General features: G+C 34.9%; 2 protein-coding genes across 2 annotated transcripts; one reads left to right on the top strand and one right to left on the bottom strand.

The window, feature by feature from the left end:
• Positions 1–1,229: 1,229 nt before the first annotated feature.
• Positions 1,230–10,652, bottom strand: LOC117123128 (elastin-like). Its single transcript, XM_033268977.1, has 3 exons — positions 10,531–10,652; positions 7,694–7,763; positions 1,230–3,798 (listed from the first exon to the last, which is right to left on the bottom strand). Exon 3 carries the CDS (start codon positions 3,761–3,763, stop codon positions 3,119–3,121), a length of 645 nt encoding a protein of 214 aa, XP_033124868.1. The 5' UTR covers positions 3,764–3,798; positions 7,694–7,763; positions 10,531–10,652; the 3' UTR covers positions 1,230–3,118.
• A 3,519-nt stretch (positions 10,653–14,171) lies between these two features.
• On the top strand, positions 14,172–14,717 carry LOC117123122 (uncharacterized protein K02A2.6-like). Its single transcript, XM_033268966.1, has one exon. It carries the CDS (start codon positions 14,172–14,174, stop codon positions 14,715–14,717), a length of 546 nt encoding a protein of 181 aa, XP_033124857.1.
• The last annotated feature ends 214 nt before the right edge of the window (positions 14,718–14,931 follow it).

Below are 14,931 nucleotides of genomic sequence, written 5' to 3'. Positions count from 1 at the left end.
GAAGAGAACAAATGTTGGCCCCTTGCAAGCAAAGTATTTCTTTCTCAATTACAGATACATTTTTTCCGTGAAAAGACTGCATTTAATTCCTAGACAATGGCAACGTTACAAATATCGTGTGACTATTAAAAAAATAATTACATCCCTAATAGGATCATAAGAGGGTCATTCTTCGGTAAAGTGCCATTTTCCCGTCCCTCTGTTTTGATGTAGTATAAATTTTAAAATATTAAAGGAAGTTTTATTTTTATTGCGTTAATGCAATCTCGAAAGATCTGTCTCTTATACACATCTAGATGTGTATAAGAGCAGAGATGTATAAAGGGAAGGGGGCCAAAAGGGGGAACGAAATTTGGGCTGATCGGGACAACACTGGAATAGGAGGTCCGGGGGCATGCCCCCGCGAGCTATGTTACAGCACTGAAAATTGAATGCTTAAATAAACGTTTAAAATGCCCTAATTATCGTGCCGAATGTTTATTATAGTTGTTATATGGCATAATGATGACATGTGTAATAAAAGAATTACAAATTTTAAACTTTTTTTTTCATGATTTTTAAACCTCTAAAATGGCACATTAGCGAAGAATGACCCAAGAACGAAAACCGAATAAATACCAGGGGGGGGGGCAGGCTACCAAGAAATAGTGGGTATTGGACACTGTTAGCTATCGGGAATGGGATGTATCAGGGGCGGATCCAGAGATGTATAAAGGAAAGGGGGCCAAAAGGGGGAACGAAATTTGGGCTGATCGGGACAAAACTGGAATAGGAGGTCCGGGGGCATGCCCCCGCGAAATTTCTGTGTTTTAGACCCCGAAAATAACATTTGAGGCGATCTGGGCTATCGTGTTTTGTTTTTTTTTTTTTGTTTTTTTTTTTGTTTTTTTTGTTTTTTTTTTTGTTTTTTTTTTGTTTTTTTTGTTTGTTTTTGTTTTTTTTACCTCTCAAAAAGGTGGGGGGGGGGCGTGCGAGGCCTGGCCGGCTCCCCCTAAATCCGCCCCTGTGTATCCTAGTTAAAATACCCTATGCTAAAAACTAAACTATATCTAAAGCAGCAGTGTATCGAAGAGTCATGGGCCGGCCCGAATAGAACAAATGTTGGGCCCCTTGCAAGCAAAGTATTTCTTTTCTCAATTACAGATACATTTTAAAGTGAAAGACTGCATTTAATTCCTAGACAATGGCAACGTTACAAATATCGTGTGACTATTAAAAAAATAATCAACTTTAATTTTGCAAACAAATTTTTTATTAGAATATTTGTGTGCAACGTTATATGTATAAATCGTCATTTGCGTACTGTATTATATTGTGTCTGATTGATCAAAGCCCCATTAAAGCTTCGCCAATATAAGATAAGCATTATCAACAAATAAATCAATCAATTGCACAGTTGCAACAGTAAAAAAAACCACTATTAACCAAATCATGGACGTGGTCAAATAGGCTTGGAAGTACCAATATAAAGACGGTTAAGTAACCAAATTAATTGAAAGTTTTGATAAAATGTTACTTTGGTACCACGAATTATGTTGGTCTGAAACAGAATACTATGATAAGGCCAATCTGAATCAAAAGAAAATCGTTCTTTACTGTTAAATTGGTGGTGTTTAGATGCCTGAAAACGACTTTTGAGGCGTTCTGGGCTATCGTTTTTTCTTTTTCTTTCTTTTTTTTTTACCTCTCAAAAGGGGGGCCGGGGCCGGGCCGGCCCCCTAAATCCGCCCCTGGGGTCCCCGCTTAAGAGTAATTACTCTCAGTAGGCGGGCCCTACAGTAGTATTTAAATTGTTAAAGACCATCATAAATATATTGGCGTTGTTTAGACTGCCAGTTGAACATTGACAAACAAGCAAAATGCACTTACTGTAAACTAAGAAAAAATGTTTTTCCTGAGGAGACTAAATGCTTTTCAAATTAATAATCATATTTCATTGTTCTAGGTATAAATCTATTGTGCAAAGCATTTTGACTTTTTGCACTGTATTTTCTTCTTCAGGAACAGTAATAAAAAAAACTGTTTCATAGAATCCCTAGATAACCTGGTAAGATTATTGGACAACAAGTCCATTCACTTGATGTTCTACAAAAGATATTATTCGAAAATATCCTTAAAGATGAATCATAGACATTTTTAGCTTTCGAATCAAATTACTTTTCAGATAGTGTAGACAAAGCTTAGCAACCACAAATACTTTAAAATTGTTCTATGTTTATGACGATTTTTTGTTTTATTTTAACATATGTAGGCAGAATAAATAATATAGACGAGATGGTAACGCTGTTTTACAATATTGTCGTGCAAACAAACAAGAAGGCTACCTAAAACAATTCTTATACAATATTAAAAACAAAAAGACCACCTAAAAAAACTCAACAAATATATTTATTAAAAGGAAGACTAACTACTAGAGCAATCAATATGAAAACCAGGAAAATATTACAGAGTTAGATTCTGCCTTTTGGCATTTTTATTTTGAATTAAGTTAGAGGAGTTGATATTTGACTTGATTAGTTATTAAATACAAACACAATTAATAACTTCATGTTTAGATATTAGGATTTTGAGATGATGATTATATTTATTCTATTAGTATAAAGTTTTAATTTATTTTTTGTGTAGTAGTTGTTTACCACTAATTTTCTTATATCCAACTTTTCTTATATATGTTTTCTAGGTTTTGGCGACCTAAATTTATCGTTTCTTACTCAATTTCACAAGATGGGTTTGTCAAAAATCCTACTTTCTTTCAACATTATTAAAGTGGACTGAAAAAATTGTCATCAGAAAAACTTCAAATTGAATGTAGGCCAATTGAAAATCATTCAGTTGCTTAAACTATACTAATGTAAAAGATCATTACATCTCGTACTTAATTTGGAAACAATCAGCATGTGTTTGACAACGCAAGACTATACCGGTTTGTTTTCAGAAGCATTAATGCGTAGAATTAAAGTGAAAAAAGATTGCCTGATGAATTCATTAAAGGAAGGAAGATCAGCAGTAACGAACATGAAACTAGCACTACAAAATAGAAGTTTTCTAAGAAGCATTCTAAGGGAGTTATAACATAATTTCAGTGTTTATCAATTTAACAGTAAAGTTGCACCTGAGATTACTTCTCTTTGTACCCATATCCATTACACTCTGGACATCTCCTATAATCATCCACCAAGCCTGCTCCTTTGCAATTGGTACATTTTGGGCTTGGTGGTGTGAGGGATTTAATAAGTGCTGCTGTACCTGTACCAGCTGCTGCTCCCCCTATAATACCCCCTACTAAAGTCCCTACTCCTGGAGCAATAATCGTTCCTATCACGGCCCCAGATAGGCCACCCCACAGACCAGCACCAGCACCAGCAGCTGCAGCTGCGTCCCCTTTAATGGCATAATATGGGCCTAGAAAATGAGCAAGAATTACTCCACCAACACCCGGAACTGCAACACCAGTGAGTGCTCCGACAATCCCTCCAATGACAATTCCTGCAGCTGCTTTGGCAGCTGCATTGGCAACTACATTAAGTTTCTTCTCAACTCTTGCCTTTTCAACAGCCTCGACCAAGTGAATTGGCTCTCCATCGATACCGATTTTAAGAACCTCGTCCTTTTCAGTATCGTAAAGCACCACGCTAAGTACTTTTCTCTCGGCAGATTTATTAAAGCTTGCTTCGGCCTCTTGTAAATTGCCATACCTGGAGTGAATTCTTGGTGTTTTATCTTTTGCTGTGTTGTAATCACATAAAACGTATCGATCTGTCATACTTGTGTTTTATTCTGAATTGTTGTCGAGAGCGACTGTAAAAAAGAAAGAATGAATAAGTATATATTGATACATAAGTTTATGTTGGTATCTGTGTGTGGGTATGATCCATGGGGATGAAACAGATTTGGCTCATATTGATGTTTTATAATTTATGTTGTTTAGAAACTTCAATCTAAACCAGAAGTTGGATTAAGATAAGGGCTGAGTCTAAAGGTAATAGAGCGGCTAAGGTTGAATTTCAGGTAGAATCGTGCACTTCTGGAAGAAAGCATGAAACTTCCCACAGTGATACTATGATACCTAAAGATCATTAAAAAAAAATAGACCCCAAAAAATAACGTCTCCGAATGGCCACCATATTGAAATCCAATATGGCCGCCAAAATATTTGATTTTAGCCAATATATTCATATCTACAACACATGCCATTGCCAAATGAAGATCATTACCTATGTTTTCAATATCAGGGAGTGTCATGCCATCATCAGAAATTATGTCATATGGCGCCGCCATATTGGATTTCAAGATGGCCGCCAAAATTACTTATTGTTATTTTTGTCGATATCTTATCTAAAACACCTAGCACTGTCAATCAAAGACCGTTACCCATGTTTTCGATATCAATGACTATCATGCAGCCATCAGAAATTATGTCAGAATGCCACCATTGAATTTCAAGATTGTTGCCATACTGGATTTCAAAATGGCCGCCAAATTAATTATATAATTGTTGTAAATATCGTCATATCTACAACACCTAGCACTGTCAAAGATATCTACTCGTGTTTTCGATATCAGGGAGTATCATGCAGATATCAGAGATTATATCAGAAGGCCGCCATATTGAATTTCAAGATGGCTGCCATATTGGATATCAAGATGGCGGCCACAATATTTGTTTCCATATTTACATATGTAAAGTACTAGCACTGTGAATCAAGATTGTGTATATGTATAATTAGGGATATCATGCAATCATCAAACATCTCATAATCATAGTAAAAGCTGCCTATGGCAGTAAAGTAACACCATTTAGAAAGAAGTCCGACAACTGCCACGTTGGATTTCAGAATGTTTGCCAATTAAGAAAGGTACATGAAAGAAATGGAAATTAAACAAAATTAATAGAAAACAGTTAAGGAATAACAAATTGATAATCAATCGAAAGTAATTAAAATTTTAAAAAATAAGCAAATAACTGCTTTGTATGGTATGAGAGCAAGTGCAGGAGAGATAGATGCAGATATTAAACATCGTTGTTTATATTTAAGCTAGTTATAGCATAAATGAAATTATGTAAACATAAATCATATACTCAATTAATGGTGTGAAAACACTAATATCAAATAGACCTCATGATGTCTATGAGATGGCTAATTATCATTTTCAAATGATATATAAACATATGTAAATATTGAAAGGCAAAGAACGGAAAAGAAAATTAAAGAAAGGAAAAGAAATAACGGAAAGAAAAAGAAAAAACTGGAAAGGGAAAAGAAATAAAAAGAAAATGAATATAATGGAGAAAGTGAAAAGAAATAAAAGAAACCTCAAGAAAAAATTAGAAAAGTATATAGATAACTTTAGGCCCTACCTAAGCCTGTCTCTTATACACATCTAGATGTGTATAAGAGACAGATATATATATATATAATTAATTTTTGTGTGTAGTACCCTGTTTATATAATTAAATAATGGTGAAAACCGAGCTTGAATAAATGAAAAGTGATGTGAGTATCGTATCGGGAATAGCCTATCAAATAAAAAAGTTCCTTATCAACTGTTTGAAAATGTACCCCTGGCGGCGAGAATTAAAATGTGATTTCTTGCTGTCAAAGTGAGTGTCATACATATTTACCCCTGGTATATCACAGATACAACCCAACCAGGACACTTCTTCAAACAAATGATATACTGTTGCCAAAGAAAACCCTAGAAGTCATACCTTATTATAATTAAGTAACATATAGAATCAATGTTGCTGCGTAGTATTGTGGTATAACTAATCAAATGATGAAAAAACAGTGCTAAATGAACAATGATGTAAAGATCATATCATGCATAACCTATAAAAGAAAAAGTTCTTTATCAACTGTATGAAAAAGACAAAGGTGCACCCAGTGAGAAATTAAACCATGCATCAGTTGTTTGAAAATGTGTCCTAGTTGGATTTATCAGGAAACGAATATTTTGTATATATTCTCCTATTCACCATTGCTACATTTGTTACTAATTATGAATAGGCAGTATTATGTGCCTAAAGGCACGGTATCTTTTCTCATTGTTACAAATATTGCTTTATATATGCATGGAGTAAAGAATATTCTTTACTCCATACTGCTGGCAATAAAGTTCAGCTTCATTGCAAATTGTATGTGCTGGACTGACTCAATTGGGGGTTTGATTGATTTCTTTCGCTTTTGATTTACTGGCGGTGAAAGGATAGGATTTATGATTGGCATATATATATATATCTGTCTCTTATACACATCTAGATGTGTATAAGAGACAGGTGTTGTATGAAGTTAAAAAATGGACTTCCTTATTTTAAGGTCACATTATTACGTTGAACTTTCCATTAAGGATATCAATCAAAATCCTCCGTACTATTTACTAGGTGCAATTTATATAGAGGACTTCTTCCGTATTATTTTTATATCGGTCACAAGCTACGTGACGAAGTGTTCTATGTTTAGAAGTTTGGAATGTTTTCTTTTGTTTCTAAGTAAAAGTCACGCATTATTTATGGTGAATTACAACATTTTAAATAAACTCGTCAATTATATTGTATAAAATCTCTAAACAATATAGTTGTTCAGCTGTAGTGGTTACTGTACTGCAAGAATTTAAATTTACAGTGTACTACACTTGTTTAAGAGAAATAATGTATTAATAAATACAAGGGTCAAACACATTTTAAAAATCTTTGTTAATGCAATAATGTTAATAAGAATTAAAAAACAATTAAAAAAAAGTTTATTTGATAATATTATATTAACATCATTTTAGACACTGAAATTTCATTTGCTAGGCAAAATATAGAGCTAAGGCCAAAAACAATTTTGTTGGCCACATTTTGGGAAAATTCAAAAACTGGGTAGTCGGTAGGAAGGCTTTTTAAACAACCAAAAATGTTTTTACGCCTAAAAAGTAGAAAATACACAAATAATACAACAATTTTGGATTCGCATCGCGCACCATCAGGTAAAATAGGCTTTGCCTTGGCCTCTAACCTGACCAAGAATATTTCGGCCTTATTTGCTCATAAAAATATATTCCTCATTGTAGTCAAGGGGAAAAAAAGCTAAAATACCGACCCTGAATTTCGAAAAATTTGGGTCGGTCGGAAGTAGCCAAGACAAATTTTTTTTGGCCTAATAAAAAGTCAAGATGTCCTCCTAATTCGACGATGGATAGATAATAAAATTACACTAAATTTTGTTTGGAAATATAATAGAATTTAAACTCTTAAAGTTTTAGTAAATATACTTTAATTTGTTATTGCATTTTCCGGCAATACTTTAAATAATGTCTAACATAATAAAAGCGCATTGGATTACAGAAAAAAAAAATCATTATTATTATTATTATTATTATTGTATACTTATATATGTTTTGGTTTTGGAAGCTGATTTCAACATTAGAAAGCATAGCCTACATAAAGTGATATTATAGTAACTAGATGCCTATCAAATAAGTAATAAAAAATCGCAATAATTCATCAAATACCCGTGGCTTCCAGGGGGCTTAGCCCCCTGGACCCCCACCGGGGGCCCTAGGCGGCCCCCAGGCCTCCATCCAAGTGAGACTCGATTCGCTCCACTAGCCCCCTCCCCCCGTCGGGGCCTTAACCCCTCCGTCGGGCAGGTCCTGGCGCCACCACTGCCTTCAGCTCAGTAAATATTAGTATTAGTAAATATCTACTTACTTTGGTTTATTCACAGCGTTCAGCTTTGTTTTGTTTTGTTTGTTTGTTTTTCACTCTGCTTTGAGGAATGCTGTGGTGAAATGAAACGGCTATTTGTTATTTTTGTCAAAGCACTAGGAAATGCATTGCCAAACAGGCACTTCTTGACACACAAGCAAACATAAGCAGTGAGTACAGAAAATAAATGACAGAGTATTAAACACTAAGGGGTGCCGATTTGTATTAATTCATAAATTCCATGCAATGAGGTGCCCCTTTGGGTTTCTGCAGAAAACAAAAACTAATCCCCTTTGAGAGAGGATTCGATTTTTTTTTGTGGTTATTATTGTAGTCATTTATAAAAAAAAAATAAGAGGAAGTTGGCTATTGGAAATACCTACATGATAATGAAATGACCTTGCTTTGCGATCACAATATATTTAAAAAAGAAATCGCAGCATTAAACAGGACTTTCCCAGAATACACAAAATGTTATTGTTCTGTACCCAAATGTTTTTGTCAGTCACACAAGCTGTTCATGATCTGTAATTCTGATGCTAAAAAATGTTTCGAAACTTGTATTAGGTTTATACGAAAGCCTATTCGTGCCACTTAAGTATATAAAATCATCAAAATGTAATCTAAAATTTCGGATTAGTAATCCGAAATAACGGATTAGTAATCCGTTATTTTGAATTAGTAACTCGTTATTTCGGATTAGTAATCCGTTATTTCGAATTAGTAATCCGTTATTTCGGATTATTAATCCAAAATTTCGAATTAAGTAATTCGTTATTTCGAATTAGTAATTCGTTATTTCGGATTACTAATCCGAAATTTCGAATTATTAATTCGTTATTTCGGATTACTAATCCGAAATAACGAATTAGTAATTCGAAATTTCGGATTAGTAATTCGTTATTTCGGATTACTAATCCGAAATTTCGAATTAGTAATTCATTATTTCTAGTTAGTAATCCGAAATAACGAATTACTAATTCGAAATAACGAATTACTTAATTCGAAATAACGAATTACTAACTCGAAATAACGAATTACTAACTCGAAATAACGAATTAGTAATACAACATAATGAATTACTGAGTGAATTTTCTAGAGCCAGTACACATGTGACAAAAGAAAGACAACTGTCTCAACCAAATAATCCTGAAGAGAGTCTGTCTTTGTAATAATGTTTTACGAATTGCAATAACTGAATTGTGTACAGTAACAGGTACAACAAAAATTACTGCAACAAAAAAAGATTTCAGTTTATACATAAAAAAATTAAAGAAAAACATAGGCCTATAATTATTTTCAGCTGTCTCGATTTTAATGAAAATATTTTTTATTGATAATGCAAAAACAGACATTATACAGTACACTATAATTTATGATAAACTAGACTTTTTTTCCAGTATAGCTCAGCAAGACATAATCACCATACTAATAGCTATTTATTGAGATCCTGTGTAAATACTGCTTTTCTTTCTTTTCTCACTGTAGTAAATAATGAATAGAATATTAAATACATGCCAATATTAAATGGACAATTATGTTAGTTCTTTTTATTTGTAACAACGCTATTATGACAGCATGATTCGTGTGTTCCTTTCAAAATTACTGAAACCGAGTGAAACGTGTGAAAACTAGGGCAAGACGTTACCGCGTCCCAACTCTCTCTCTAGGCCTAGGCCTACGTCCTCGCTCCTGAGTAATTCGTTATTTCGGATTACTAATCCGTAATTTCGAATTAGTAATTCGTTATTTCGAGTTAGTAATTCGAAATAACGAATTACTAACTCGAAATAACGAATTAGCAATCCGAAATAACGAATTACTAACTCGAAATAACGAATTACTAATTCGAAATTTCGGATTAGTAATCCGAAATAACGAATTACTAATCCAAAATTTCGAATTAGTAATTCGTTATTTCGGATTAGTAATCCGAAAAAACGAATTACTAATTCGAAATAACGAATTACTTAATTCGAAATTTCGGGTTGTAATCCAAAATAACGGATTACTAATTCGAAATAACGAATAACTAATTCGAAATTTCGGATTAGTAATCCGAAATAACGAGTTACTAATTCGAAATAACGGATTACTAATCCGTTATTTCGGATTACTAATCCGAAATTTCGGATTACATTTTGATGATTTTATATACTTAAGTGGCACGAATAGGCTTTCGTAGGTCTATCTGTTTACCTGCTCATTTATTCTCAACAAATGAGTATAGGCACGATGGCGTGCATTTCGATACTATCTTATCTGAGTATAGACCTATATTACAATATTGGTAGGCTTGTATGATTTCTCAGGAAGGTGAATCCGTCATGTATGGTTAAGGACAAGCAGTGAGCCTTGTCCGTAGCATAGCAAATTCAGTGGTGGTGCCAGCAGGGGTGGGGGCAGGGGTGTCCCTGTCAGACATGCCTCCTGGACCCCCGTCGTCATGCCACGACAAGGTTTTACCAAAAATATTAATTTGCCTATCCAAATAAAGTTATTTTGATTAGCTATTCCTAAAATCGTCGTCTAAACGCACAATTTTGAGCCATACTAAGCCATAAAAACTCTCCCCATGAACCCTGAGCAATTTAAAAACATTTTTTTAATTGTTATTTTATTTTATTTTACTTTTTAGTTATTTATTTATTTATTTATTTTTTTTTTTTTTGCCTCTGGAAAATTTTGACATATTTTTCTTGGGAAGGTTTAATCATTAGGCCTAATTGTCCTTTTAGTTGACACTGAATGATCATCCAGAAAAGGACAGAAAATATTTCTCCAACATTGGTGCTAAAATCATAATAATATATTTATTAAGGTTAGATAAAAATACGTACCTTGCACTCCTGGCTGAAATGCTTTGATATTAGGTTGAAGTTGCTCGATGCTTCCTCAGTGAGACCAAAGTGGTGAATGATTTCAATACACTAAACGATCTGGTACTCTGACGTGTATTAAAGTTGCTTATCCACATATTTATTCATGTTTTTTTATTGTTCAGAATACTTAGAATTAAAAATTAACAATTTAAAAGTACAAAGGCTATTGACGTATCAAAACGATTCTCCGAATTCTTTTAACTCCGTCAACTCATTGTGTTTCGTTAACAGCCTTTTGTAGTTTAGTTTTTCTTTCTTTCCTTTATTTACCTCCTGAGGCGGTAAAACAAGCCTCCCCTAGCAACAAAAAAACAAAAACAACAACAACAACAACAAATTCGTTCTTATAACGTTCGCGAACGTTGAGGTTAAGTTGTAATGATATCCAGTATACAATAAATCTAGAGATTGAAACTATAAAGTAATAGGTTAGATTCCTATTCAGATTCCTATTCAATTACCATGACAACCTATCCTAACCAGTACCCTACAAACCAAAGCTACTGAGTAATGATATACTATTACATATTTTATGGCTATGATTCTAGGTGTGACTTCACTTGCTGCATTGCTTAGACTGAATAAACAACTCTACCATAATTATATTATCTTGTCTTCATTACTGCCTTACTAAACAACGAACGAAATGTTACATGGTGTCAGAACTTAGAACCCAGGATCATTGTTACCTGTGAAAATACTTGTTCTGTTCATTGACTGTTACTTTTACTGAAATATTAATTTAGACCTGTGTTTCTTTGGATCTGTGGACTCTCGTGTTTTGGTGAATATATAAAAAGTCTGTGAGTACGTTCAATTTTCACACATTTACGATGGCCACTAAAAATAAGCCTTCAATGGACTGGGCATCGCCAGATTTACTGCGTGAATTTAAAAGGTTTAAACAGCATTGCCAGTTCACGTTTGATGGCCCTTTAGATACTAAGACAGAAATCCAAAAAGTCAACTATTTAATGACATACATATAGGAGATAGAGGACGAGAAATTTATGGAACATTTTGTATGGACCGCTGCCCAACCTGCAGTTGGTGACCAAGCAAAAGTGCCTGCGGAAAATGAGACACTTAGTGGAGTCTTTAGCAAATTTGAAAATTATCTGAAACCCAAACGCAATATCATAAAAGCAACAATCGACTTTCACAAAAGATGCCAGCAGAGAAATGAGAATTTTAATGACTTAACGGACATTAGAATCTTAGTAAAGGTATGTGACTATGGCGATCTCGAAGACAGAATGTTGCGGGATGCAATTGTCCTAAGGGCCAAACATCCCAGAGTAAAAGAAAAATGTATGGACGGAGACAATCTTACCCTAGACAAGGCTATAAGCATTGCTCAGAACCAAGAAATGTCAGATGACACACTGAAAGCATCAGCAAGTCAGTTAAATGCATTAAATGTAAACAGTACCTCCAAAAAGAATACAAGTAGAAAAACATTCGACTGTAGAATGTGTGCCACAACACTTGGACCAAAATCATGTCCAGCATACGGCAAAATATGTGACAAATGCAATGGCCGTCATCACTTCTGAGGATGATGATTTTATTTTAAGCACAATCAAGTGTAATAATATTTCAAATTCCTCAAATTAATTTAACTGCAAACTTGACGTACACGGTAGCGGGATAGTATTTTTGTTGGATAGTGGAGCAAAAGTAAACATTTTGCCTATGTCCGAGTCGGTTAATGGAAAAGCCACCGCTTAGATGTGTCAATACACAAATTAAAGGATACTCTAACGCAGAAATTCCTATTTTGGGCAAATGTAACCTACACATAGCCTACCAAGACCGAGAGGGAATATTTCCAGTATACATAGTCAATATAAACCACTATTAAGTGCCGACACATGCCTAAATCTTTAATTGATCGCACCAAAGTTTAAGCAAGCGTCACTTAACTCAATTGATCGCAAAGCCAGTGACATTCATCATGTGCAAGACATTATAAATAAACATAGCAATGTTTTGAAAGGTCTTGGATGCCTTCTCAAACCATATCACATTGATATTGATAACTCTGTTCGACCTGTTCAAATTCCCTGCAGGAAAATACCATTCAAAATCAGAGGCAGAGTCAAAGCAGAACTTGATCGTATGGAAGAAATGGGCGTCATTGAAAAAATTACTGAGCCGACAGAGTGGGTCAGCAACATTGTAACGGTAAATAATCGAAATGGTGATATTCGCATCTGCCTCGACCCAAAAAATCTAAATAAAGCTATAAAGCGTGAACACTTTAAGCTTCCATCAAGGGAAGAAATTATTGCCGAATTTACTGATGCAAAATACTTCACAAAATTAGATTTTACATCGGGCTATTGGCGGCAACCCCTTGATAAAGAGAGTGCTAAACTCACATGTTTATTACTCCAGTCGGACGATACATATTCAAACGATTACCATTTAGAATTAACTGCGCAAGCGAAGGATTTCAAATGGCAATTAACAACATGATGGCACATGTACCACGAGTGAGTACAATGCAAAACGACATTATACTATCCTCTCAGACAATTGAAGAACATAGAGAGAAATTAAGCCAAGTACTTGACATAATAGAAATGAACGGTATAAAGCTAAACAGAGAGAAGTGTGAGTTCTGTGTCAAGGAAGTTTTATTTCTCGGAGATATGTTGACCGACAAAGGCATACGACCTGACCCGGAAAAAATAACAGCCATTACAAACATGCCACAACCATCGACTAAACCAGAGATGCAGCGATACCTTGGCATGGTCACATATCTAGCAAAATTCATTCCGGACTTATCAACCATCACTGCCCCTCTTAGAGAACTTATTAAAGAGAATGTTGTCTGGGTGTGGCAGGACACGCAAGAGAACGCATGGAGAGAAGTAAACAAACTATTGACAACTGCACCAGTATTACAATTTTACGATCCAAACAAACAATGTAAGGTCAGTGCCGATGCTTTAAAGGATGGCATTGGAGCAGTTCTCCCCCAGCAACACAATGGTAGATGGGCACATATTGCGTACGCCTCAAGATTGATGACTTCTGCAGAAACTAGGTATGCCCAAATAGAAAAGGAGTGCCTAGCCACAATGTTTGCCTGCGAACGTTTTCATCAATTTCTTTATGGACAATCAGTAATTTGTGAGACTGATCACAAGACACTCATATCAATTTTCTCCAAACCATTGGCTGATGGTCCTCTACGCTTACAGCGAATGCGATTGCGCCTGCAGAAGTATGACATTAAGATTGTATATGTACCAGGAAAATCACTCCAAACAGCAGACACTCTGTCACGAGCGGTTGACCCAACAGTACAACTTTCTTCAGAACAGCAGTTCAATGATGACATTGATATGTATGTGCCGTCGATCATACAAGCGCTACCTACAACTGATGAAAAACTGAAAGAGATAGAATTTGAAGCAGGCAAAGACGAATCGCTAAAAGAGTTAAATCGCACAATTAAAGAAGGATGGCCTAGCTAGCGCCATAAATGCCCACTAGTAACAAGAGATTACTGGAACTATCGCGATGAGCTGTCAGTTAAAGGTGATCTAGTATTCAAAGGTGACCGAATCATAATACCTGGCAACATGAGAAATGAAATGCTCAGTAAATTACACACTGGACATCAAGGAATTGAAAAATGCAGGAGACGAGCCAGACAGGTCATATTCTGGCCAAAAATAAACATGGACATTGAAAAAAGCATAAAGTCATGTTCAACCTGCCAGAAACATCAACCCATGCAACCCAAAGAACCAATGACATATCCAGACAACAGTAATCAACCATGGCAAAAGGTTGGAATCGATCTCTTCACTATCGAAAATAACAATTACATTGTTGGTGTAGATTACTACTCGCAATTCATCGAAGTTTGTCAACTAAGGAGCTCATCTTCAACAGCCGTGATAAACATACTGAAATCCTGGTTTGCAGTGCATGGTACGCCAATGTTTCTTGTGTCTGACAATGGCCCTCAATTTGCCAGTGAAGAATTCCAGAAATTCACCAATTACTGGAACATCAACCAAACGACATCAAGTACATATTTTGCTCAATATAATGGTCAGGCTGAGAATGCAGTTAAAATTGTTAAAGCGATGATCAAAAAATGCACGGAAACATTTACATAGCATTGCAAGTCTATCGTGCTACACCACTTGAGCATGGGCTTAGCCCAGCAGAAATGATGTTTTCTAGAAAAATCAGATCAAACCTTCCGGTTAATAAGTCTGCACTTAAACCAAAGATTATCAATATAAAGAAGGATGAACTGAAGCACAAACAAGTGCGCAACTATAACAAACATTCTAAAACTCTAGAAACTCTTAAATATGGACAGAAAGT

Source organism: Anneissia japonica, unplaced genomic scaffold (genome assembly GCF_011630105.1).
Source record: "Anneissia japonica isolate Jap-2015-1 unplaced genomic scaffold, ASM1163010v1 scaffold5067_len495651_cov149, whole genome shotgun sequence".
NCBI classification, from domain to species: Eukaryota; Metazoa; Echinodermata; class Crinoidea; order Comatulida; family Comatulidae; genus Anneissia; species Anneissia japonica.
Note: the sequence above shows the minus strand (reverse complement) of the source record. Positions and strands in the feature narration are given on the sequence as shown.

Coding starts and splice junctions, on each gene's coding strand:
- LOC117123122 (XM_033268966.1), top strand. CDS start 14,172: ATGAGAAATGAAATGCTCAGTAAATTACACACTGGACATCAAGGAATT.
- LOC117123128 (XM_033268977.1), bottom strand. CDS start 3,763: ATGACAGATCGATACGTTTTATGTGATTACAACACAGCAAAAGATAAA.